The following is a 26,476-nucleotide window of genomic DNA, read 5'->3' as shown; positions in this document are numbered from 1 at the left end:
CAATTTTTAGTTCTAGGGTGGGGGCTTATTCGAGGGGGGGGGGGCAATTCGAGGATTTACGGTATTCCTCATGCATTTTAATCAGCAGCAGAATGTACGTTACCTACCTTCAAACATTCCCACCCCTGCCCCCATTCCAAGTTTCTGTGTTAATAGGCAGATTAAGTGAACAGAGGTTCTTGAAGGAAAATGACAAGACATGCTTCGCTTTTCACCGATGTTATGACGATACACTAAATACATATTAGTAGCTCTCTTTTCGACTAGGCGATAATTACAGCAACACGTACATATAAGATCCAGACCTCATTTGAGGAATACTTGCTTGATTCGGATAAAGGGAGTTAAAACGCTATAATTTGTTATCAAATTGGAAATAAGCCAATAGGTGTAAGCATGGGATATAAAAAAAGAACCCAAGACATCTGGTTTTGTAGGCAACTGATATTGCGAAACGCGTAGGCATATACGAATGCTATGGCCTGAAGGGAATCTGGAATATCTGCTAAAGTCTAACTTCAAGAATCAGTTAGATGAGCAGTATTGCTTTCAAAACTTGATATACGTCTTTAAAAGCAGACCCAATGACAGATAAAGCTTAAACAAATCAGCTGATCAAACGAATAAACTTCCCTAGAAAAGTTGTTTAGTTCCAGAAAATATGAATTCAGTTATCGTTGCATAAAACGCTATATTCGGTGAATTTATGTTCTGCTATCCCTTCTAGTTTCTTGTGATTTTTTACTTCTATGGACGATGGTGAAAACTTTATTTTCTGGTATTTGGAAGTGAAATGTCAAAATTAAGAAATTATTTTAAACAACGATGGTGCAAGCTCACTTTTGTAGCTGAAACTTCAAATCATCTGAGCTTCCCCATGCATCATATGCTCTACTGTCCGTAGTTTTTTTAACTCCCTGAGGCATATAGCCTTGTCCAAGCTTTAGCTAAAACAGAGTAAAATCACAACATATTAATTATAAATATAAAAATGTGTCTCATTTACACATTTCAACATGTGTCTAATTTATTTGACAACGGCCTAATTGTCAAACATACAACAGTCACTTTAAAATGTATGGGCCAGAAACTCAAGTGAGTGGCTCGTTTTTTTTCCCAAACAAATTTTCACTTACACAAGCTGAAGCTGACAAACATAGAAAATATCTGAACCATTGTCACTTTCCAGCACCTCTGCCTAATCATCAACAACTTTAACCATTTGCTGATCAGTAGCCCTTCTTTTGTGAATCACATTTCATAATAAATGAGAACTAAAGCAACTCTTTAAAACCAGCGTTACCAACATAGATACGCAAAGAACCGAGCCCGTTTCAGGTCGGCAAAATTTGCCTGCGTTGTAATATTTTTGGATCGGCAAGTGTATCTACTATAGGTTGGCAAAAAACCTGAGGAAATTAAATAGGGATTCAATATTTGCTACCACCCTAAAAAATAAACTGTATGATAGAAATATTCTTAAAAAAAATTTGAGATTTAAAAAAAATTTAAATTTGAGAGTTTTTAGAATTACGGTCTCCGTTTTATTTGGAGAGACCTCTTGAAACTTCACTTCCAATGATGAAAGAGATAACTTCATAGGCCTTTGCATTTGAGGCTGGCATTGCAATTCAAGTTTGAGCTATGTGGCAAGACTTGCCGAGAAGAACATAAAAATGGCATAAAAGCCGACCATAAGTGTAACCATGTTGGACCAATGGGCTGGTGTAGTCTCATGCAGTTTTACCATGGTCTTTTACGAATGCTACCACATCATTATACAAATCGAGCTTTAACAAGCAAGCAATGTTTTAAAGAGAATAATACTTTTGGTATTTCCTTTGATGATAAAGTTACCATGTAAGTTATGCTTGACCATATGAATTTCGCTATGTGAAAATAAAATGTTCAGAAAATTCTACAGAATGATAAGATGCTTTATCATTCTGTAGTGGTTGATTTATGCATGTGGAAAGTCAATGTTGATCAAAGATCCACATGTGACACATGCATCAAGGTCAAAGGGAATATTCGCACCAAAAATAAAAAACTGTTTTTTCAGAAGAAAATGGTATACAATAGTGTATTTGAATTTTAAATGACTTTAACTTTTTTTGCTTTTCAATACAATTAATGAAATCTTGCCAAAAGGTGACAACATATCTTTTTTTTCAAATGTTCTATAAAGCCCCTTCCTGTCAATTCTGCCACAAAATGAAAGAGTAAAATTTCCAATTTTCTACATAAATACACAAATAAAGAAAGCAACTGGGACCTAACAGCTAAAAAACAAAAATTTTGGAACATAGAGCCATAGCAATGATTTCCCATCAACTACCAGCTCTGTTCAATTTACAGTTCAAAATATGACCACAAATACTAAAGAAGGTCAGTGTGTCCTGCACTCACAGTGTGCTCATTTGAATTATAGTAAGATTTTTAAATGGCAGTACCTTCAGGCCATACAAGGAATAAATTTGCAGGCATGCAGTGAATCGCGCTTTTTGTCATATCAAGGGGTACAATTGGGTGATATTTGTATTTTAGCATAACAACGTATTTATAAACATTTATTCGAAGAAGAAAATCTAAAATTTTTACCCCATTTTTAAACTACTTATTTTGCACAATACATTTTCTTCTGCAAAGCTATTTTGCAATTGGAACAAAAAAGTTCTACAAGAAAGCATTAAAATGAAACAAAAATGGAGGATTTTGAAATGCTATCAAAAGTGGATATCCACAAGAATAGAGGTTTCTGAAAACGCATTGGATCAATGTGAACAAAATCTGAAGCAGTGTGAGCAGTCAAAATCACAAAAACGGTTACTTTTTTCACTGATTCTGTGAGCAGTTTTTGTGCACAAAAATTGATATTTTCCTCTCTGCTTTCGTCCAAAAAAAACAAGTGTGAACGGGTGCTGCATATCCATAAAAATGGATAGAAATGAAAATGGAGCAGTGTGAATGGTAAAAACGACAAACAAGGGGTGCAATGGGGTGATATTGGTACTCTACTCCTTTTCAATCAGCAGTTGGAACTCACAAAAAAAGGGGGGGGGGGGGGTCAAGGCTCCAAAACAAATTCAGAAAAATGGAAATACTGTCAATGGTCAAATCCAAAAATAGCTATCTTTACTCACTCTGTTTCTGTGAGCATCGTGAACCCATAAAAACGGACATTTACTTCTTAGTAGACAGATTAAAATGAAAACGAAGAAATGTAAACGTGCTAACTATCCAATCTGATCTGCTTCATACTGCTTTCACATTTTCAAACAAAATCGCTCTAAATGTGAGTCTACACCAATCTGATACTTGTAAACTATTGAATCTGATTTCAAAATAAAATGCTGCCGTGCAAAGGATAATAAATCAAAGGAAAAATCCCCTCAGTATAGTGCTCTGGTGCACTAAAAGGTTCTTGTGTAAATAGAGCCCCAAATCCAAGATGAAATGAAAATGGAAACCGTAACATGTAAACAGGCATGTACAACAAATGCAACATGAAAAGAAATTGTTATCATTAAAACAGGGCCTCAGCATGTTTTCTGTAAAGGTGGTAACTTATAGCCTTGATAAGGTGTGGGATAAACCTCACTCTAGGGGAAACAAGGCATTTGCCAAGGTGTGCGCGTGAGATTGCATGCTTTTCCGTGGATGGCCTGATCTTTGAAATGGTGAAATACATGAAACACAAAAATTCAGTGACTTTTCTATCTTTATTGACACTACACATGTACAGCATTTAAATCTAAGAAGTTTGAACAATATTTTCTTTCTATATTAGTTGACATGCAGATTTTTCCCCCTTTCAAAATTTCAAAAATATTAATGTGTACCTGTTTCAATGGCCTGGCTTTCATTAACTTTCCATTGCTCAGCAACATCATTTGCTAAGGGGTCATCTGGATTTGGGGCACTTAACAATGCTTGAATGGAAAGCAACACAGTTCGGATTTGCAATGCAGGGCTCCATTTGTCTGTTGAATGAACAAGGCTAATCAAAACCATGATATGCATCAAATTAACCATAAGCAAATGTTTATTTTCAAATGACTTGAAGTTAAAACTCAAGCAACTTGTATGGCAAAGACCCCTCCACTGAGACACAAAAGGACTCAGAGAGATTCAAGGGGAAATTCTATTTATTATAAGATCCTATCTAAAAGGCAAATTTTAGAGATATGATATCATATAAAAAGGCAATTTATCTTACATTTGCAAGGAACGTTATAGGATTAAAAAATTTAAATTTTTTGGCCAAGTGGTCCATTGAGATAGAAAATAATGATATATTCCATAACTAGAAATTTATGTTAAAAGTTTCAATAAGAATAACCAAGATAGGTACATCAATTTCAAACAAAAATGGCAACAATAAACGCTTTTACGCATGGAATTACCTTTAAGAATGTCAAGACAGATTCTTCCTAACTTGTCCACATTTGGATGATAAATTTTTGTCATAAACCTAACTTTAGGCGCAGACATAGGGTATTCTTCTGGAAGAAATAGCTCCAGTTTAAAAATGCCACCTTCAAATGGAGACTAGAAAAAATTTAAGCAATTTGTTTAGAGTATACTTACAAGGTTTCATTATTATTTCATTCTAATAAATATCTACCGGCTTTTGTTGGCAAGGCAGTCAATTATATGTGCATGCTCTGTAGCATGCCTTGATTTTTGGAAAATTTCCCTGGTCAGTAAAGTTTCCATAGCACACGGAAGACTTTTTTCTTTGAAAGATAAAGATTTTTTGTCTTCAGCATTCTAAAGACAGAAATCTGTCGTATGCGCTTTTCAAAGACAGAGATTTTTGTCTTTAAAAGACAGTCTTCGAAATTAAACATGTTTTGATCACATGAAGATGTTCTCTTGCAACTGCCCACCAAGCAAATTCCAATGTGTGCTTCAAAGATGGAAATCTGTCATGTGTGCAATTTGTGAAGACAAACATTTTTGTCTTTCAAAGACAAAAGTCTGCTGTGTGCGGTGGGCTTAAGATCAAATATTTATTGCTATTTTTTCTGGCACTTCAAAGATGCAACACACTTCTTCAAAATGATTGATTGAATTAACTTTGATGTCATGTGCAACCACATGCCTGGATGTCATGTGAGTGGAAGCATTAACTCATTAAAAAACCAAAAATAATTTCAAGATCATTCTAATTATATTACAAAATATAAACAATTCAAAGATTACATATATTAAAAGGTTTGATACACAAATGGTACATAGTGAAACATATAAAGTTGCTGATAGCAAAAATAAGTGGCAAAGTGGCAACATACAGCATTCCTTTAAACAAATTTAACTGTAAACTGGGTCTTTTAGTGAAATGTTAAATTGAACAAACAGCTAAAAAATCAACATTTTATCTGATAGGCTAAATAAAATTTTGTTTTTGGCATCATCTATACAATTATCCATAAACAACAAAACAACGAATTTTGAAAAAATTCATGATACTAACATCCTTTGGTCCAGATATGATTACATGGAAATATCTTGCATTATTTTCATCTGGACTTGCAGTGATACCAGGAACAGGCTCTGCAACAAGCTTCTGTGTCTCCTACAACAACAATGTTAACTTGAATATAAGCCCATCAGTTGATGTACACTGTTGCTAAGATGTGCTTTATGTTTGGATTTTTTTGGAATAATGAAAATATATGCATTGACACAATTGTGTGAAAAGAATAGTTTGTATCAAAGATTTGGCTGGGAATTTGTTTGATGTATATATAACACATGGATGAATTTTAAGATTTGACTAGTAAACAAAAATTCTTAGTAATACATCTGCATTATTTTCTTAAACAATCTGAAAAAATTTTCCCTAGACACATGATATCTAGCTTCACTCTCTAACTTAATTTTCATAATTTATCCAAACAATCAGACCTTCCAGCCTTTCCATATTTTGTGCGTTTTTCATGAATATCTTTCCATATCAGGTCACACACAGGCAATGATTTTTTAAATAGCTTTTTATGAAGTTTCCCAACATAAATTCGAAATAGATTTATTGTGTGTACTTTTGCAAATGAAAAGTATCATTTGAACCACAGATGACAATAAAATTTTCATTTGAGGCTGTAAGCAACCCTTGAGCCCTAAATATTATTGACAATTTACAATGTTAGTTTTAGAATTAGCTAGCAACATTAGGATGTTTATTTTTTATCATTGCTCCACCTCGGTTGATACATCATTGGTACATTTAAATACTTTAGTTAGTTTGATAATCATATGTAGTTATGTGAACTTTGGAGAGAATGGAATGGCAATGCTTGCAAAGAATCAGAAAATTAAAAATGAAAAGAAGAAGGCTTGGTGGGTGCTCAATGCAAGTGTCTTTGATTTGTTCCACAATCAAATTAACTAGTGCTTCTTTTTTGCTCTAGTTTGATCCCAGAATTAAAAAAGGGGAATTTTTAGACTTCACACATTTTATATCTAAAAATTTGGCAGCCTGCACAAAAGGTTCATTTCTGGTATTTCTATCCTAGATAAAATATTCTAAAAAGGAAGAAAACCTCCATTTACACGAGAGACCTGATTGCTGCTCTTCCTGATAATTTTATAATTCACCAGAATAAATATAAAATATACCAATTTAACATTGATAACAAATATCAAAATATGTCAAGTGTTTCTCACAAAACTTTATTGTAAGGAATTAATGTTTTATGTCAAAATGTCCAACAACTGAGGGGATTTTTAGAGTGTATATTTACCTTTCGTACTATAACACTCAAATTTGGAAAGTTAAAGCAGAATATATAGAAAAATAATAAAAAGGAAAAAAAATTGGATGGAGTCACACTCAATGGCTACAATGGCTTGATGTTCAAATTTCCTAAATGTTCAACAACCGATGGGAATGTTTACAGGGTATGTTCATCATTGAAAATATATCACAGAATCTACAAAGAATAATGAAAGGTCAGCACAAATAATACAAAGAAAGGGTAATACTAGATTCAATCTGTGCACCACTTATTTGAGATATTAATCAAATACCACCAGTAAAAAGCAAAGAAATTTCCTCGCAAAGCAATTTCCTTTTAGCACATTTCATAACTGTCTAAAAATGAAAGAAGTCGTGGCTTCTTTGACAAACTACTGAACAATACAAAAATTTGCAGGAAAACACGAGATCAAAGAACAACTGACAGGTAGCAACAAGTCTTATAAAATCAATAATTCTGTGACATTTTAATAACTGAAAAGACACATATACCAAAAGTCAATTGCATTTTTACAAATCAACTATCTGAATGTCTTTTAGCATTCTCCTTCTGAAAGGATTTTAAAAAAGATATGCAAGGTCGGTTTCTAGTACAGCCTCCTAGGCCATGGTCTGTCGTGGACTTCCTTTGTCTCTTCAGCAAGCAGCAATTGACTTGGGAGAGTAAAAGATAATGTAACTCACCTTCATTATTCTTCGTGGCAAAGCAGCCATGTTGATATCAGTTTTCTAAGATTTTCAACGATGTCTGCAGCCAACTGGATGTTCCAAAGCGAAGTGCTGGGCGTACAACGGCCTATTTCGTTAGTGGCAGGATATTCGTAGAAATAGCCTAATTCAAAAAAATAAAATGTCATATCTTTGCAGCTGCAATTCACCTCAATGTAATATTATGGCATGCAGGCACTGATCTGAAAAAAAGATCAGTAGATGCAGGTCGTTGTATGGTCGACGCAAATTAATTCATTGCTTTCTCAAAGGCGAAAAATTGTCATCTAGAAATATTTAAATCAGAATAACTGAGTATGATCGGGTTTAATTAAATTAACGCGCTGCTGTTTATTAAATAAGAACACAACTTTGCTAAAATGTTTGCGAACGATAGTGTAAAGGTCAAATGAATTTTCTCAAAACAAGTTCGAAAATCGATAAACACAAATTGGACAATGCGTTATGCTAGTGGTACAATGCCTGCCAAAAGTACTTGGAACACCCAACAATTTGCATTTTACATATTTTATTCCTTTTCTGAAAAAAATTACTACTGCGTTATTGGCCGTATTTTCGTGCGTGAAATCGTGAAATCTCGATTTTTTATGCGTGATTTCGTGAATTAAGATTCCTACGTGAAGCGTGAAAAATGAGTTTTCCTTGCATTGTGTCGTGAAAAGGCTTTAACTCTCCGTGAATTCGTGGATGAAATTTTGAACGATAATTTAAAAATTGCCTCAATTTGGTACGCAAGAAACCAATGATAGTTAAATTTCAAATTGGTATTCAAAGTTTGAAACTTGTGTTGTAGTCCTTCAAACCGGGCTCTGAGGAGCAATAGCTGATATTACATTTATTGTTTGCGTGATCGTGAAAGTCCACTTTTGCAGTGCGTGAATGCGTGAAAAGTCAAATAATTATGCGTGAATGCGTGAATCCCAACCACTATGGGGGATCCCCCTTTGTGGTCTACATGCCTCTAATGGTTTATCGACAGACCATTACTTGTTTTTCGATAAATTTATAAGCTAAAAGGATAGGTCTTTATAAAGTGTTACATAATTATCTTTAAATAGGCCTGGATTGTCTGTGCCAGCGTTGGCGCAGCGGATGCTAAACGCTAAACATCACGTTTATTCCCTATGCCTATGCGATGCGCGTCAGAGCTTATTGTAAGAGGTTGGATAAAGAAGTATGAATAAGAGGCTAGTATCTCGAAAACTTAAAAATAGCCCAGACAGATTCATGTTAAGAGTCACTTTGGGCAGAAAAATGCAGAAGCTATTACATTCAAGACACAAGCCAGTGAGTATAAAGGCTTTATCATATACATTGTATCAATTGAGTATAATATTTGCAATAAAAAATAATATAAGTTATAAACAATGTTATAAAATGGATCTAAAATGAAAAAAACACAATTTTAGTGTCATTCACTTTTTCAATTAAAGCCGGCAGTGTTTTTAAAGTCGCATTTTTTTCCAAAAATTCACAAGAATTGCATTGCAAATACCTTTTCCAAGAAGGTCCTCCCTTTTCAAGATTACTTACAGGAAAAAAAGCTTGTAGAAAATAGCTGTAGTCCAGCATTGCTCTTCAGGATGCAGAAAGCGTTTAAACACCATGGATACTGGTATCCTATTGGATGTGCATAAATTCATGATAACCTAATAAATGGAAGGTCCTGGAGAAGACGTTAGTTGTTGGTCTCTTGATTGAGGGGTGGATTACCACAAATCTCAAAACTCGGGCCTTTTCATTGATCGTCTTCATTGATGAAAGATTGTGAAAAATATTTCCACATGTTAGTTCCCTACATACAACAACAGCTAACAATAAACAACAGTGGATTTACATGCTTTCCTTTTGAAAACCTTAATGCTCAAATATTTAGGCATTGAAACCAAATTGAGTTGTAAATTTTGGTTTCAGACAAGAACGTTTCGGATAAACAACATACTTGATTGATAATGACTGGTAACGAAAGGCCAATCATTAATTGTAGTAGGAATTAATTTTTGACTGGTCGACTTGCTTCTTCAAACCAACAAATCATCAGTAAATCGGCCTTGGGACGATATACTCCTTTACGGAATCGATCCATCTCGTATTCGGAGCAATTCTTGCATCTGAAACAAATTCATGACAACATGCAGAAGTACATACATACATGCATAATTTTATTTGATATGCAGATTTTGCTAATTGGCATCATGTAGCTGATGCGGACCTGCTCTGGAAAAAATACCAAGTTTCATTAATAACGAAGTACTTCATGTGAGTATGCAGCTAAGAGTATTATCACAAAGACAGGCATTGCGATAGCAACTGATTATGCAATATTTCAGGTGATCAAACCAAAAACCAACAGGGTAGAAATTGCATCAAGACAAAGGTAATGATAGCAAGAGAACAGGGCCGGCGAAACGTATTTGTAAGTGGAGGGGCCAAAATATCAAAGTCTTGAAAGGGCTTAGGAAAGGCCGCCACCTGTTGGCGGCAAGAAAAATTTTAAAATTATGGTGTCTTAGGGATGGCCAGAAACTGTATCTAAAATGAATTTTGGCTGAATGTGACGCATAGTCGCGTCTATTGTGATGTTGACTTGAAATCAGGCACCGCGGAGCGTTGAAACGATCAATCTCTGAAGTTATCTTGATGATACTTTGATACTTAATTTCTCATATCCTCAAAAATTTTCTTTGCAGCTCTTTCTTTTCTTTCAGCAGCTGATTTCTCTCTTTTTGTAATGTTTCTGATAAAGTTTTCGTTAACAAATAGACCTTGTGTGCCAAGTTAAGGCAATGGAAAAAACGAAAATCCGTCAATTTGTGCTGTCACCAAGTTATTCTGGACTAGGTTTCTCGATCTATTTGCGAAGCCACGCTGTTACTCGTTGTAAAACTTAGGCAATGACCGATTTCTTCGATCTAATTCCCATATTCAATTTTATGTTTGTCTTCTATGGTAAAGACATAGCAACCAAGGTAAAGCTAAGGACACATTTAAGATAATACTAGGCAAAGTTACTTACAGAATCATACTTTATTTATTTCCACTTTTACCTAAAATTTTTCTTTGGCTCTGCAGAAAAGTGGGGGGGGGGGCATGGCCCCCCCGGTTTCGCCGGCCCTAGAGAAATATAGATTAATTGAAATTCGATAAACAAGCCCTTTTACAATTGATTGCTCAATAAAGCGACCTGCAAATAACTTTTCCAATTATCATCAAGCAGCAACAATGATAAGATTAGTGTGTGCTACAAATTGTTTGAAAAAAGAACATCATGCTAGTTAACATCGAGCATCGGTAGGCAACACAGCTAGCTTAGTTATCTGCCGATAATCTGTTTTCTACTCGCTTAGTTAGCTTCGAATCAGGCTATGGCTTAAAGGTCTTGTTTGTTTGAAACCATACAAATAACAAGCTCAGCTTGTCATAAAACTAAGAAAAAATGGTGTAATACCAACCGCAGCCCTGTTGTACTGGGCGTTGTCCCACAGCCTTGTGCCAAACGAGATCTGGGAGCCAGTGTGCTATTGAAGTACTGTACCCGCATTAAAGGGGCGTGCATCAGCATAGGGATTGAAAGAGTAAACTGATTCATTGGAGAGAATCAATGACCCCTTACAGCCAGGATGTACACCACTTTCGTCGTAGCCAATGGGTCTCGCTCAGAATAAACAGTGAAGAATAATCACTTGCATTTCCATGGTACAGAAAAAGAAAGCTTGACACAACCTGCTTCAAGGCTACGTTAAACCCGATAACAACCCCGAATACACCTTGACAAAATAACTCCAGTTTTACAAGCAAGTGACAACAGGACGTGGTAGAAATATCATTCAGCGCTCCCCTTTCTTCTGAATAGCTCTTGTGAAGAAACCAAATCAAATTATCAATATTTCTTCTTTTAAAATTTATAGGTAATTTCACAGATCCTTTCGCATAAACTTTTATAGTCAGGCCGAACCTCCATGTTACGTTGCGTATAAAATTTGTGCTTGGTTGTCATTAATTTAAGTGACAAGAATGTTTACACGAAGCTTCGAATTCTTGAGTTTCTGTGTTTCAAGCTTGGACAACTCTAAAGAAGAAGTGTGATAAGGAAAAAATGGGCCTCAAGAAGTTCGGAGAAAAAAAAAGGTTGAAGAAACAGCTGAGGAGAAGATCATTCATGGTAACTTAGCATAATTATACAGCAAGAGAATCACATTAACAAGAAAAGGAACAGCCACGGGCAATAATTTTAGCTTTAGAACAGAGCATCTTGGACGTAGTAAAATGTGTTAACATTGGAGAAGGAAGATAAGGCAAAAACAAGGACAGAAGATAGTCAACAAAATTCGAAGGTCTTTAAGGATCATTACAGGGCCCTTTTCCCCTTTTCTGTTCAGACGATGAATTTTGTAAACGAACAAAATAAAAAATATGGGGAAAAGAAAATCAGGAGATGGAAGTCGGCCAAATGGGTACCGGTTCTTATAACTTACGTCACATAACAAATAGCATTATGTGGACGGGGAGCGATTCCTTGCCATTTCAAGTTAGATATAAAGAACATTCATGAATGGAATATGAAACATTTACCAGCTTGATTGTTGGGGTTTAATTTACAGGTAGGAAAATGATGTCGTTACCACATGTGCCAGCTAAGATTCAATTTTGAAACTGTACTGTAGAAAAAGAAAAGCTCAATGACCTACTTTATTGGAATGACGCTCATGATCAAAATCAGACAGCTTCTGCTGGTAAACTCTTTTCAAGAAAAAATTCCACAGTACATGGCGAAAACTGATTGTTAATAAAAATGGTTAATTTTAATTAATAATAAATACAATCCTTTACCACAAATATATGTTAAAAAGCCCTTCAAACTTAGCTATATAATGAATAAACGTATTTCCAAAACTACTGAAAAAAAATGATTCCTAACGAAAAACTTAAATCTCTAACTTAAATGAAAATGTTTATTATTCACGGTGAATGCATGGCATTTACAAGTTCTTTCTCAATATCTGATTGATTTTGAAGATGCAATACTAGCTGCATCGTGTAGCCTCTGCCGTCTGTAACCACCCTATCACCCCCCCCCCTGGACACAAGGTAAAGCGTTAATTAAATGACGGAAAGACACCCTCAAATACAATAACCGTATAAATAATGTAGCGTAATTGCAAAACTTTGAAAATCACAAATTACGTTCGATACAAAATGTCGACGTTCTATAGCTACCATGTTTCCTCTTCAAGGCCGTTGTCGCCCTGGTGGTTTTCTTTTTTGGTTGATACCCACTGTCGTTTTGAGGCGTTCCATTCCTTGTCTCTATCCCACTCTCGCCGCCATTGCCCATCTGCCTTCTTCTGACGCCGAAGTCTTTCCGCCTCGATTTCAGCTCTCTCAGCTTTCCATTTATCATATATCTGTCTTTCCTTGCCTGTCATTTCTATGTACTGGTCATATGGCTTTGACCTACCGGTAAACCTGTTCTGTTGTCCACCTCTAGTATTGAAAGCTCGACCACCTTTGTGCGATTCTAGTTTTGCTCGCCCAATCTCTTTTCGGACATCGTAATTGGTTTTTGCACCTATTTGCACATCTTCTTTTGCGTCTTCAAACTGTGAGATTTGCTTTAACTCTTCATTATACATTTCAATGTTCTTTAGTCTCTGTTCCTCCCTCAGCTTGCTAATGGATACTTTGCTGTGTCCAGAACGAGTTCCACGACCAACTGATGGTCTCACACTATTCTCAGACTCCTGCTTTACCTGTTCTCTTCCTCGACCACGACCACGACCACGACCACGGTCACGACCACGACCACGCCCGCCAGCGTGCTCAAAAACAGGGTTATCGCTGGATTCAGCCCCATCATCATTTCTATCCATCGGTTCATCAGCTCTCATTTTACTATCAATTGTGACCCCAGAAATTTTATAACTCTCCATAACAGAGATTTCAGAAGTTTCTTCTTCATTTTTACTGGCATTCAGTTTGTCTTGTTCAATTTCTTTCATTCTTTTCAACCTCTCTTCATTTTTCCGTTTTATTTCAGCTATCTTGCGATCTAGAGCTGCTTCTCTGTCATCTAATTTTGGCATATCAGCTTCTGTTTTCATTGGAATGTTTGTAGGGCATTCCAAACCGTTACCTTTGGTTTCCTGAGCTGCATTCTCACGTTCAGAATCGTATTTACTTTGATTCGAAATACCTTCTGAGCAAGCTGCCTCTGATATTCTTTCATCACCCGATTTCAGCTGACTTCCATCTATAGAACCCTTCTCATTCAATCCTGACTTTTTCGGCTCACATTCTACATCTGTCATATTACTTGCATTTTCTTCAAACTCACGGTCAGTTAATAAACCATACAAGCTTTCTTCTTTGAGATGGATGTCTTTCTCAACAAAGCATTCACTAGATGCAACAAGCAAGACCTCAGGTTCATCAACTTTAGTGCTATCCTCTTCTATATCACCAATCCTTTCTGAGCCTTTGTTTTCACATTCTAAATCACTCAGGCTTTCTTTGCTATCTTTGGAGTCAAAAGCATTAGCTTCATACACATCATTGCAGGTTTGACTGTCTTGCTCAGAACCTACTTTGTCTTCAAAACTTTGGTCACATTCGAAATTAATAAGGATCTTGTGATTGTGATCAAGTTCCTCTTCATTGTAATTTTCATTGTCCTCCTTATCATTTCCAAAATCACTGCTTTGCCCAGCAACTCTGTTTTCCTCAGTCCTTTGATGATATTCTATACAGTAAAAACTTTCTTTATTTATATTACTGTTTTCCTCTTTGGAGGGATTGTTGTACTCAACAGACGTTTCATCTAGGCCATCATCTTCGAGGTCACTGTTTTGCCCAGAAACTCTCATTTCCTCAGTCTTTTGATCAGATTCCACACAGTCAAATCTCTCCTTATTGATATTTCTGTCTTCTTCTTTTGAAGGATGATTGTTCTCAACAGACGTTTCATCTAGGCCATCATCTTCGAGGTCACTGTTTTGCCCAGAAACTCTCATTTCCTCAGTCTTTTGGTCAGATTCCACATAGTCAAACCTCTCCTTTTTGATATTTCTGTCTTCTTCTTTTGAAGGATGATTATTCTCAACAGACGTTTCATCTAGGCCATCATCTTCGAGGTCACTGTTTTGCCCAGAAACTCTCATTTCCTCAGTCTTTTGATCAGATTCCACACAGTCAAACCTCTCCTTATTGATAATTCTGTCTTCTTCTTTTGAAGGATGATTGTTCTCAACAGACATTTCATCTTGGCCATCATCTTCGAGGTCACTGTTTTGCCCAGAATCTTTCATTTCCTCAGTCTTTTGGGCAGAGTCTACATGATCAAAGCTTTCTTTGTTGAGATTACTGTCCCCTTCACAGGGATTTATATTTTCAAAAACAGCTTCACCACTGCCTTCCCTCATTGTTTTCTCAGAGTCTACATTAACTAAGCTTTCTTGATTGCAATGGCTATCTTGCACATCACAAAACTGCTCATTACATTCAACTGGTACAGAAAGGTCTCTATTATTTTCAATACCATCACTTGCCAATATTGATACTTGTTTGCACTCCTTTGGTGATGTCTCTAGTGATTTCCTCTTTGTGAACTGTACAACTGTATTTGCGCTGTCAACTAACACAGCCTCTTCGACAATATTATTTACATCTGTTGCTGCATTGGCAACAATTTCTTTCTCCATCATTCTTCACAATTGATCAACTGGTAAACCTTTGAAGAAAAAGATAATGATGCAACTGAATGTCCATTTCACTACAGACAAAAACATATATTGAAAAGATTCTTAAAGTTATACCAAGGTTTCCTTTTATAATAATAATAAAACAAATATTTATACGTGTTAAACACTTCAACAATTACGATTGCTGTTATCACTGTGTGTCCTGTGCTCTAAAACCTTAACCATTACACACATTCTTTTTTCAAAAGACTTTCTTGCGCAAAGTTGGCAAGATCATTGGGTACATTTGGATTGCTATACCAAAAAGATCTTGAAAAAGTGATTGTCACAGAGACTTTTTTCTTTCACCAGATACCTAAATTCTCCCTTCCTTGGGCTTTGAGCAAATTTTTTCTCCTAAAACCATCTTGTGTTTTATATCTATAAGTTTATCGTTCCTTACTGCAGAAAACAAGCAACAGTGACATTTCATTGTGAGAAAACGAAACTTTTCACCTTGATTTGTTTAAAAAATGGCCTAGACAAAATTATTCAAAAAATACGTGGGAAAATTTTCACACTGAGTTAAAATCAAACAGAACTTTACTGAAGAAAAGAACAGATAATTATTGTATTTGATAATGAATTTCCTTTAAAAGGTTAACAGTTAGTTAGCAAGCATCTGCAGAAATGGACTGCCAGGGAGATGATTTCAACCAGCTTTCAATTTTTAGCAAACATCAAATAAACCCTATTTGTAGCAAGCTAACAACATTTTCCCAGGGGGGGATCCAGGATTTTTTTACTAGAGCTCAAGCCTTTTGAGATTGGGACAATGCCCTTCTTATTTGTGGGACACACCTTACTCGCTTGCATTCATAAGTATTATTTCAAACTTCCTTTTCCTATTTCCTTGTATGTCCCTGCCTTTTAAGATACATTACAGGGGATACAGGTTGTGAAAACAAGCTATAGTCCAATGTTGCTTTACAGGGGCCAGAGAGTGGTGAAGTACTGTGGATACTAATATATTATTGCTTATAAGGCCATTTTCAAACCTGACTATAGCTGCATTATAGCTTGCTTCAAAAATTGTAGTATGGGTTTCATTGTCTTTGGTGCCTTTTCCAGAGGAAATCCCCAGACTGACTATAGCTTGAAAAATCCACTATAGCTCTATTCTAGTTGGTTACTGTCAACAAAGAACAACAAAGACAATTCTATGCTCAGTGTTTTATATCTTATCTGGAGCAATGTTTGAAATATTTCAGAGGCACTGTGATGACACATTGCCAGCATTGTATGTTTGTAAATCGCATTTGACAACCGGAAACGCTGTTTTCAAATGTTGATAGACTTGATAGCAGAGTAAGAATAAACACTTCTTTCAGGGTTAAACACATTTTTAGGGACTGCAAGGAAACTTCAAATTCCAAAAATCAAAGAATCTGACTATAGCTCAAGCTACAGTTGCTATCGTCTGGATCCACCTCTGTTTCCCCTTGCCAAAAGAACATTGTTGTTGGAATCAAGAGTGGAATAAATTTTCTCTTCTACCTTTTTACCTATTGATAAGAAGGGGCTTTTATAGCCTTTACACTACTATGGCAAGCATCTTGCAGGCTAGCAGCTATTTTGAACATTTTGGTTCTTGGGATGGTTTCACATTCACAACAGGCTTTACTCTTGTAATTCCATGTCTCATACAGCTTTTTGTTTCATATGCAGTTTGAAACAAAGCTCAGCTGTACTTATACTTATAAAAGGTTGTATCTGCAGACATCCGAGAAAAAACAAGCTTATTGAAGTAAAAATAGGAATGGATTTGTATGTCCGATGTTGATGAAAAGGAAAAATTTATGAGCTTTTTCCTTGTTCCTTCATTAAAAAAGAGAGTTGGATAAAACAAAATCAAAATAAATCAAGCTTCTTTGTCAAAAGGAAATTTTTGATGCATTTACTGTTGATGCATCAACTGTTGAAATCACAATGTACCACATCAAAACTTTGCAAATGATATTAAACTCTTTCATTGCAATATTTTGATTTTGTCTACTCTAGGTGGTGGGGGGTTTTTAGGGGGCAGTATTGTTTATTTCCTGCATAACTTTTGCCCAATTCAAAATATGCCACAATAAAAAATTTACTGATGGCATTTCAAAACGTGTTGGTTAACACCCCCAAAACCCTGTGAAGCCCCTGTTAATATTCACTAGCAATTGAGATATAAGAGCCCCTTGGTTCACCGGGCCCTAATGATAACAACATGCTTGACATGCTGTTAGGTTACTCCTGATTATTATTATTTCACTGGTCATTAGTAGGCCCGTTAAAATTATTCATTGGAACGAGGTATGCTGACAGCAAACGGGGTCTTGTTCGAGTACCCAGACCTTAGAGCTTTATAAAGAGCTTCTCATCTCTATCCAGAAAACTATACCTGAACAAATCAATCACTAAAGGACACCAACTTACATCTCAGTTCTCCACTTTCTTGGGTGTTGCTCACTGCTTCATCCACCCGCGCTCCCTAGTCCCTCCATCTACTATAACAACAACAACAACTTTTATGTGGTGATGGCGGGACAGCAATGCCCACCCACTGCCGCCACACATTTACTCAGAGACAGGGGTGTAGTGCTGTCAAAGTAACAAGGGGGCTCTTACAAAAAACGCTGCAAAAAGCAATAGCAAAACTAGATATTGACCATTTTGGCATTAACAAGGGGCACAGCCCCTCTGAGCCCCCTAGCACTACATCCTTACTCGGAGACCAGTGTTTATGAAGCAACCTTGATAAACAGGCTCATTGTCAAGTAAAAGGAAGTTTTTCTTCAAAGAAAACCTGCTTCTTGGCTCCCTTCAGACGTGCACGGTCGTCCGAGTTTTTTTACTAGATTGTGAATAAAGGAAAAAAGACCGCAGAAGGGGACTTAACCTTCAAATAACTGTTCTAAAAGTATACAAACAAAAACCTAGCTCTTGGTTTTTACCACAAGGAGCTAAAAATTACCTTGCCCCCTTAACCTGATATAATTGTTTTATAAATGTAGTATGCTTTTGGCATAGTAGTGAATCAAAACAATCCTTTCTGTTGTCTTGCATTTCAGCCTTTAAACCTTTTTGCATCTTTTTGATAAGCAAAAAGAAACAGATACTCAGCAGGGCATTTCTGTCTGTCTGTTTTCTTGCAGCCAGAGACAGTGACAGAGGCCAAAGATTGCAGAGGCCAAAATTGTAGGGGCCAAAAACTGCAGAGGACAAAAACTGCAGAGGCCAAAAACTGCAGAGGCCAAAAACTGCAGAGGACAAAAACTGCAGAGGCCAAAAACAGCAGAGGACAAAACCGGTTAACACCTAAAGCTGTAGCTAAATAGGTGTTTGAGAGGTGAAGACTAAATGAGCGATAAAATTTGTATATTAGACTGAGGAGAGAAGCATGTTTGGCACATTTGGATTAAACCTTAGCAAAAAAATTTCGAACAGCAATTTTACCTTGCTGAGGCCAAACCTCACCCTTTTATAGATAGCTTTTGATAAAAAATGGTTTGTGAACAAAAAACAAATAATTTTGCATAAATAACTGAGTTATGGCATCAGACTTGAGTGAATAACTTAGTACCTGGTTTCTTCAGAAATATTATAAAACTTTATTTTCTTGCTTGCTTTGAATAATGCTAAAAAGTTTTCTTTTATGATATACAAACCTAAGTTCCAGACAAGCAAAGATCTTGAAAACATTTTATCTTGAAATGTATCTTGAAATAGCTTCCATTAATTGTTACTCGCAATGCTTTACAGGCAAGGGCAAAGAAGTGATGTTGATAGAGACTGACCTCTGAACAAATGACACTGTACAAACAATTTTCTTCTAAATGTTAGCAATATTGTAATAAAACTAATTATGTATAAATATAAGAAAATTATAAATATCTATTGAGTTAAATTATATTTGTCTTAGAATTTTGCTTGTTGAATACAGCTTGTAGCAAATATCAGTGAATATGAAGAAATCCATTATACATTAACAGTTTCTATCTGGCTTTAGTCAACAAAGTAAAGCCTGGTTCATAGTTGATGCATTACATCAAAACTTATTAATGTATGCCTTAATTCTCAGTGGGAGGCTCCAGCTTGTCTGGTGTCGGCTGCCAAAGAAATCAGAGGCATATGTTTTGCATACAGAAATTTATTATGTTTTCCACAACATATTTTCTGTGATGCTTTTCATATGCCTTGAAATTATAAAGTTGAGAAATCTTCAACTTTTTATCCTTCCTTAGGAAAATTTCTTAGCAGTGGCTGACTTTAAAGGAAAGCTTCGTCAAGAGGTACAAAAATACCCCCATCTGTATGATTCCTTGCTAAGGGAACGTTGGTCAGTCAGGAATCCAGGGTAAGAGAATGTAAGGAACTGCTGCAAACTTCTAATTTTTGGACAGGTGGAAGAAAAAGACTAGTATATATACTGGAATCATTGACATTGTTGAACATAACGACATAATCCCTGCAATCATTTCGCAGATTATTTTTAGGCTGAGTAGACTTGCAAGTTTTGCTGTTCCTTTTCTTCTTTTTTTTGTACAAGTAGAAGGACAAGAAAAACCTTTCTGGATGGCATCAGGCCTGGCCGTTTGTATTTTTATAGGCGAGCTGTGAATCGCTCCCCTCATTTGCTGAGGCGAGCTAAATCAGTAACACATGGAATGTACTTTAAAGACAATCGACAGATGACTTAATAAGCCCCTTTAGTATCTGTCGGTTGCCTTAATGTAATTGCCTCAGTCAGGAGTGTGCTGTTTTACTTCTTTCAATTTGTATTTGCTTTAACCGTGACTTAGGCACCCCCTTTACTTTAAGTATTTAAAAGAACAGACTTTTTCAGTTTCATGTAAAGCTGGCACAACACAAAAACAACCATTCTCTTGCAAAACAATCTTTTTGTTATACAGAATTTGAAAACAATTTTTAAAACAAGCTGAAGTTATACGTCTAGCACTCTTCAGAGAATAAAACGTCAGAACAAAGATGGAAAACTTTACGCTAAAATACCCAGTTTTGGATCGAAATAGGCCAATCAGAAAGCGCGAGCACATGACTGTTGAGGTTGTCCAATCAGTGCCGCTTTCCTATTGAAAATGTTACCAACGGAGTCCTAAGGTGAAAACGAACTCACTTATGTCTACACAAAAGCGGTTGGTCATGTTTATATAGTAGATAGATTCACAAACTGCTAGATGGAACGATGATCAGGCTTTGCCAATAATGCCAAACATGTTGCCGTTATAGTTTTCACCCAATCTGGGTTTTTCAGTAAATGCCGCTGGATAGTGGAATTCCATGCTTTGGTTGTCGTTTTTGATCTGCAAGACAGAGTACCTTGTTCTCTTTGAGGCATAGTTTTGTTTCTATTGCTACAAATGCACCTTTCGGTTAACTATCGTTTTCCAAATAGATCGAAGTTTATGCCTATCATAACAAAAACCGCCCAACAAGCAAAAAGTTAATTGCAAAAAATGCAATGACGGAAGAAATCGCTGTTACAAAAATAAACCAATTAACCCTTGTGCGTTTTCATAATTCTCTGAATAGGAAATTTTAGGGGAGCGATTCTTCCTTCATGTTCTGTTTAGAAGAGCAATTCATAGCTCGCCTCAGGTTGCGAGGGGAGCGTGGAGGCGAGCGCGAGCTATCGCTCGCCTCAAACGGCCAGGCCTGTGGCATGCCAGAGAACTATGAAACCCAAAAAACTTGTGGCATATCATTTTAAGCTTTTAATATCAATATGCGGAAACCATAATGTGATTCTGCTTTTGGCAGTGGTAGGATGAAAAACCATATGCTGAAAAGCTGACATCTGTCCGGAATTTCACGTATGCTGATGCGTTCAGAACTATGAACCAGGCTTAAGATTTCTTGGAATAGTGAAAATTTCTGTTAGAAAATTTTCGGAGGCTGTTAGAAAACTTCTTGGATTATGATAAAAGGGAGTAAAGAGACAAACATTTGAATGACTCAAGATTTTCTCTTCAACTATCTTGACATCACAAGGGCATTTTGTGGCTGGTAAAAAACAAATTCCATGCTATTTTCTGATGAAAAAGTGGTTGTTACAAGTCCAACAGTGATTGATTTGACTTGTTTAAAGAATGCTACTAAAAAGCTGCTTACTGGAAAAAGGGAAGATTGGAACCTTGAGAAACTACTCTTGCTTGTTTGCCTGGCTCATGACATGTTAGCCATTAGAATGTTACAAAATTCTATAAGATAACCAGTATGTTTAATACTTACTTGAAACCATAATACTCTAACAAAACAGTCACAAATGTAGGATTTACATCATTACCTTTGACAACTTCGGATAAATCTGAAATTATGATAACAGCAACTCTTGTTCACTGTCATTAGATTTTGCTCTTTCATAACAGTAGAAATAAACAATGGCAGCCAAAAATCCAATGAATGCCACAATACCAAGCAAACACATTGCAAAGCCAGGAAAAATATAAACAGTTTCTGAATAAATTTGGTTGGAGATGTAGCTTGTCAGAAGTGAACTTGCAACATCAATGGCTTCCGCAGCAGCAACTGCACTGCCATATTCATGTGGATCAACAAACTTTGTTATCATTGAGCGAAGTGCAGGCAAATGAGCTGCTACTGGGATGGCAATAATCTGAATAAGATACAGCATCAGTCTTGAAACAGACACCCCAAGAGTTATGAAGTAAACAATTTGAATGAAAAAACCAAAGATAATTAGCCCCATATCTTTAAGTCGTAGAAAATTAATGAAGATATAAGGCACAACTATTACTCCAAAGGCACGGAGGAATGCTTGTGCTGTGTTGAAGTACCCAATATCCCTGGGTGTCATGCTAAACGGACTGTGTTTTATGTACAGCATTCCCATGTATACCTCACCCATGTTAACAAACAGTGCTATACCAAACAAAGCAAAGACAAATGACATCTTCTTTCTCCTATTTTCCTTGCAAATGACTGCTGATATTCGTTGGTACAACACAAATGGGTTAAAACTGTGTCTTTGTTGTTCTTCATGGTGACCTTGGCAATTTTCTGTTGTATCACTTTCTTGGCCCTCTTCTGTGACAAGTCTTTCCTCTGGTTCTGGTAACAAAGCAGATTCATCTGGCAGCAGAAAAACAACGTACAAGAAATTTAAAAAATTCACAATAGCTGTCATTGAAAAACCCCCTACAAATCCAAAATAATGCAAAACAAAGCCAGACAAAAGGGCAGCGAACAGAGCGCCTAGAAAAAGACACGATTCCAGTATTGACAGCCTCAAAGTACGTTGATCTGCTCTTGTAATGGACGATATATATGCTTCTGAAAGTGCAGCTACTCCAGCATTTTCCCCAAACAGCCCCGGTAAGCAATAGGGTATAAGGTAGAGGCCTGGGGAATTTGGTTTCACAGCGGCAATTAGGACAACGAACAAAACACTTTGGATGCAGTATATGAAAGGTGGTACCAGCATAGTCCTTCTTTTGCCAATGAAGTCAGATATCGAGCCTATCATAAAGATCGTGAAAAGTGCTGGTAGAAGAGAAGTCACTGGAAAGTAGGACATCCAATAGGCTGCTTCCTTTTGCACATCGTTCTCCATGTTGTGATAAGAGCCTAGGTCCCCACAGACCGTCCTGTTGTATTTGTTCTTGCAAACAGTATCTTGCACAAGCTGAGGGAGTACAATCACGTTAAACGCAAATGTGAAAACAGACATCGCATAGAAAGGCTCTGCAGTCGGTCGAAAGCAACCCATATTTTAAATTTCTTATTTACAAGCTTACATTCATTTTATCCACACTCCATTTCTGGTAAATTTTTCAGTTTTCTTTCAACCTCATCAAATCACGAAATTGCCTCGTTTTGGTACCGAGCCGCCGTCAAGAAAATTCCATCAGAAATTTTCAAATTGCTATGAAAAAATCCAAGCGAAATAAATTGCGTGAAGATTCTCCTCGATGGACTTTTCACCCATCAGTTTCCACTCCTTGTTGAAAAAATTTTCAAGAAATTTCTAAATAATTCTGCCTCGGTAATTTTATGTGTCAAAATAAAATTGAGTTGGAATTTACTCACTACAAATGCTACTGTTTTTTGTGCCGCGGTAAAGAACGAAAAACATTAAGAACGATAAGAAATGTTGTAAGAAAAAATTATAGAAGAATAGACACTGGGAAGATTGTAGTAGACATTAGATCTGAAGGATCACTTTGTACAAATATTTGAAATTGGAATGAAATGCACTGATAGGCTAAAAGAGAGTAGAATAGAAAGTAGAGTAGAGAGTAGTGAGCAAGAGTGGAGATTGGAGAGTAAGAATAATTAGAAAGTAGAGAGAAATTAGAGAGTAAACAGTAAGAAGAGAGTAAAGTAGCGGGTAGAGAGAAGAGAGTAGATAGTAAGGACAAGTAGACAGTAGAAAGTAACTATAGAGTAGATAGAAAGTAGAGAGTAAATTCTCTCAATCAATTCAACATCTTCTTGTTATTCATATTGACGTGCACTGACTATGACTCCTCCTATCCTCCTAAGTCAATAATCGATGTTTGCCTGAGAACCGTCGAATTGTCTATTCTGAGCGGTATAGTAATTTGTTAAATTTTAGTCTGGGAGATGCATTTTTAGCCATTCCATAATAAGACTTATTTTCAAAAATTTTCTTCCGCATCGGACCCAACCATGGTGGGTCATCATATGTCACTAACCTTGATTCTTAGCCCCCCCCCAGGTTAAATTTCGTGGTACCGTCTCTGATTTGTTTACAAGGAAACAGAGCGACTGCATCAAGGTTTACTTAAACACAGTACGCAATCGTTTCGATCCATGTTTTGAACTCGAACCAGCAATGCGAGCAGTCACACAATTTAATGAGAAAAGTAATTTTTCATTTCCTGGACATAACGGGAATTGAACGGAACAACTGCGTGCCTTTCGAATTTCGTAACACTTGTCAAAGCGTTAACCGTAATCTAGCTACAGTTTTCAAATGTTTTGCCCAATACGATGGCTTCGGAACTAAATTTGTGAGCACAGTATGTGAATAAGTACTTTTTCAGAATTTTTTCTCGATTTTATTCAACACCTGGCACCTAGTCCTCTGCCACAAACACGAAGATTCTCAAAACTTACCTCGTTGCTTGCATAAATTTCTTTGGTTTATTTATGCATAGCCAAACAATTTTTCTATCCTGTATTTGTAAATCAGGCAAATGTTACCAAATAAGTGCTTATGCTGAGTCTTCATAAAGGCTTTCAAAGCCAATCTTTCCAAGTGGCTTGCCAGGAAAACTTGACAATCACCCATAAATCTATTAAAACATTTTAAGTGATACATGTAAACATTTTCAATCAATCAGATAGATTTCTGACTCCTCAAACAAAAGTGATGAGTGTCTTAATGAGAAAAACAGACAATAATGCGATGTTATAGCTTGTAATTATAATAGTTAAAAATCCAGCAAAGTACTAGAAGGATATGAAACAAATATAAACAGACATCAGCAGCAAAAGTCTCATTTTATTCGCTTCTACTTTCAAAGTTTACACGTCGTTTTCCAAAGTATACATTATAGCATTTACTATTTACAAGAAAATTTTATAGAATTTGTTCAACCGAACCTAAGGCCCTCGTTATAGCTAAGATAAAGAAAGGGCGAGATTTGATTGGAAGTATACAAATCACTCACTATGTGCAATGGAGATAGCAATCACCTTAATACCGGGAAACTACAACCTATACGGCGTGTGCCACTGAGAGACAAGTCTGCCTGAAGTATTCATATCTTCAAAATCATGTTTTCATGCGTCGCTTTCAAAACGGGTTCACCAAAGATTGGCTAAGATCTTGTGTTCGATTAGTTTGAAAAAATCAACAGAAGTCATGTTGGATTTGACATGGAATTCAGTTGCATGGCAATCCAACAAAAATACTTAATATGCAAAAACCCAAATGGTGGCTACTAAATTTTTGTTCAAATTTAATTAAATGAACAAAAAGTTCAATACAACTGAAATTGTTCAATTTATCTTCGGAAACAGCTCTAATCCCTACACCAAAAAGGATGAAAATCACTTGCAATGTTATATCATTACAGCACGAAAGCCCTCCAGACACACAAAAGGGCAGCATATATGCTTGTCGTAATAGTACTAATTACATGAGTCGTGAGCTTAACGCTAACTTAAAAGTCGCCGGCCGGCATCAAAAGACTTAATCCCTCCTCCTCGAGACTGTCCAGAACACATTTCAAGATGAACAATAAGCAAAATGAAAACAGATACAATCTACAAAGACCATTGTATATGAAAATTATCAGCTAGAAGGTGTGATTATGAACTTGTTTCCTCGAGGCCTTGCATGAAATATCTGGCTGGATTTATGAAACAATGAATCTAAAACGTCTTTAGGCTAATTTCGAAGATACAGTAATGCCTTGACAACGGGGTCTTAATATTTCATGTTCCTTTAAAGAAAACGTGACGTCACAAGGAAGTAAGAGCAAAATTTATTCAGGTCACAAGGGACAACTAAGGGTGTCCTATATTAAACAAATAAATTTGCAGCTTTTGCTCATTCTTTCTTTCAGGCGGATTAAAGCAATACAAGGAAAAGTGGCCGGCTCCTTGTAAATTTGCACTGGCGCCCAACGTGAGCAATCGAGTAAACATGAAAATTGGTTCAAGCTACTACACGTGCCTCGCTTTTCGAGCTAAGGTCAATACAAAGGAAAAATTTGCTTACACTGGGAAAAACAATGAAAATGCGAAGCCGGTAGCTAAACGAGGGTTTAGCAACGAGTGGCCTCCATTACACAAACTAAATTGCTGAAGAGCGGTGGGTACTTATATATGCAGTAATTAAAAACATTCACTAAAATACACCCATTTCCAAAAGTAAAATTACACTACTTAACAAATTAATTCGATTATTCCCAAAATTAATGAAAAATAACAATTACATCATTAAAATTTAAAAGCACAAATTTCTACATCTAAAGTTGCTGCCAAATGTGGATAGGTAAAGGCTCCAGGCTATACCTTAAAAATGTGTTTGTTGAATAAAGGGTCAGGGATGCGGTTATGCCACTTGCAACACACTGCTCTTCACGGGATTCATCGGTCTAGAGAGAAAAAACCCTTTTAAATTGAGTCAATTTCCAGTCTGGTACAAACTTTGACTCAAAGACTCCCTAACGTCATTTCATAACAAACAGGTATCTTTAAGTGACTGAAAAACAAACACACAATCCAGAGTATTTCCGGGTTTATTACCCTA

General features: G+C 36.3%; 4 protein-coding genes across 6 annotated transcripts in view; all 4 read right to left on the bottom strand.

The window, feature by feature from the left end:
- Positions 1–200: 200 nt before the first annotated feature.
- On the bottom strand, positions 201–7,607 carry LOC135692555 (ubiquitin-conjugating enzyme E2 N). The gene is made up of 5 exons (XM_065210724.2): positions 7,448–7,607; positions 5,480–5,581; positions 4,407–4,551; positions 3,843–3,983; positions 201–947 (listed from the first exon to the last, which is right to left on the bottom strand). Exons 1-5 carry the CDS (start codon positions 7,475–7,477, stop codon positions 910–912), a joined length of 456 nt encoding a protein of 151 aa, XP_065066796.1. The 5' UTR covers positions 7,478–7,607; the 3' UTR covers positions 201–909.
- A 4,648-nt stretch (positions 7,608–12,255) lies between these two features.
- On the bottom strand, positions 12,256–17,709 carry LOC135692381 (uncharacterized). Its single transcript, XM_065210469.2, has 2 exons — positions 17,644–17,709; positions 12,256–15,218 (listed from the first exon to the last, which is right to left on the bottom strand). The coding sequence occupies exon 2, from the start codon at positions 15,190–15,192 to the stop codon at positions 12,706–12,708; it is 2,487 nt and encodes an 828-aa protein (XP_065066541.2). The 5' UTR covers positions 15,193–15,218; positions 17,644–17,709; the 3' UTR covers positions 12,256–12,705.
- Positions 17,710–19,010: 1,301 nt separating this feature from the next.
- On the bottom strand, positions 19,011–23,567 carry LOC135692382 (proton-coupled folate transporter-like). The gene has a single exon (XM_065210470.2). The coding sequence runs from the start codon at positions 22,955–22,957 to the stop codon at positions 21,542–21,544; it is 1,416 nt and encodes a 471-aa protein (XP_065066542.1). The 5' UTR covers positions 22,958–23,567; the 3' UTR covers positions 19,011–21,541.
- A 1,131-nt stretch (positions 23,568–24,698) lies between these two features.
- LOC135692380 (uncharacterized) overlaps positions 24,699–26,476 on the bottom strand; it is a 38,678-nt gene continuing 36,900 nt past the window's right edge. For all 3 annotated transcript variants that reach the window (XM_065210466.2, XM_089112687.1, XM_065210465.2), the window contains one exon: positions 24,699–26,321. In XM_065210466.2, the coding sequence (XP_065066538.1) occupies positions 26,279–26,321 (43 nt within the window). In that variant the 3' untranslated portion in view covers positions 24,699–26,278. The remainder of the gene's footprint in view (positions 26,322–26,476) is intronic.

The sequence above is a fragment of the Rhopilema esculentum genome, chromosome 3 (assembly GCF_057945365.1).
Source record: "Rhopilema esculentum isolate cy_ngs chromosome 3, ASM5794536v1, whole genome shotgun sequence".
In the NCBI taxonomy this organism is placed as follows: Eukaryota; Metazoa; Cnidaria; class Scyphozoa; order Rhizostomeae; family Rhizostomatidae; genus Rhopilema; species Rhopilema esculentum.
This window is presented reverse-complemented; position numbering and strand designations above follow the sequence as displayed.

Excerpts from the sequence above, each read along its gene's own strand:
- LOC135692555 (XM_065210724.2), bottom strand. The coding sequence starts at position 7,477 with ATGGCTGCTTTGCCACGAAGAATAATGAAG. Across the intron at positions 5,582-7,447 it reads TGCCACGAAGAATAATGAAG|GAGACACAGAAGCTTGTTGC; the intron begins GTGAGTTACATT and ends TTGTTGTTGTAG. Across the intron at positions 4,552-5,479 it reads TCATATCTGGACCAAAGGAT|TCTCCATTTGAAGGTGGCAT; the intron begins GTTAGTATCATG and ends AATTTTTTCTAG.
- LOC135692381 (XM_065210469.2), bottom strand. The coding sequence starts at position 15,192 with ATGATGGAGAAAGAAATTGTTGCCAATGCAGCAACAGATGTAAATAAT.
- LOC135692382 (XM_065210470.2), bottom strand. The coding sequence starts at position 22,957 with ATGGGTTGCTTTCGACCGACTGCAGAGCCTTTCTATGCGATGTCTGTT.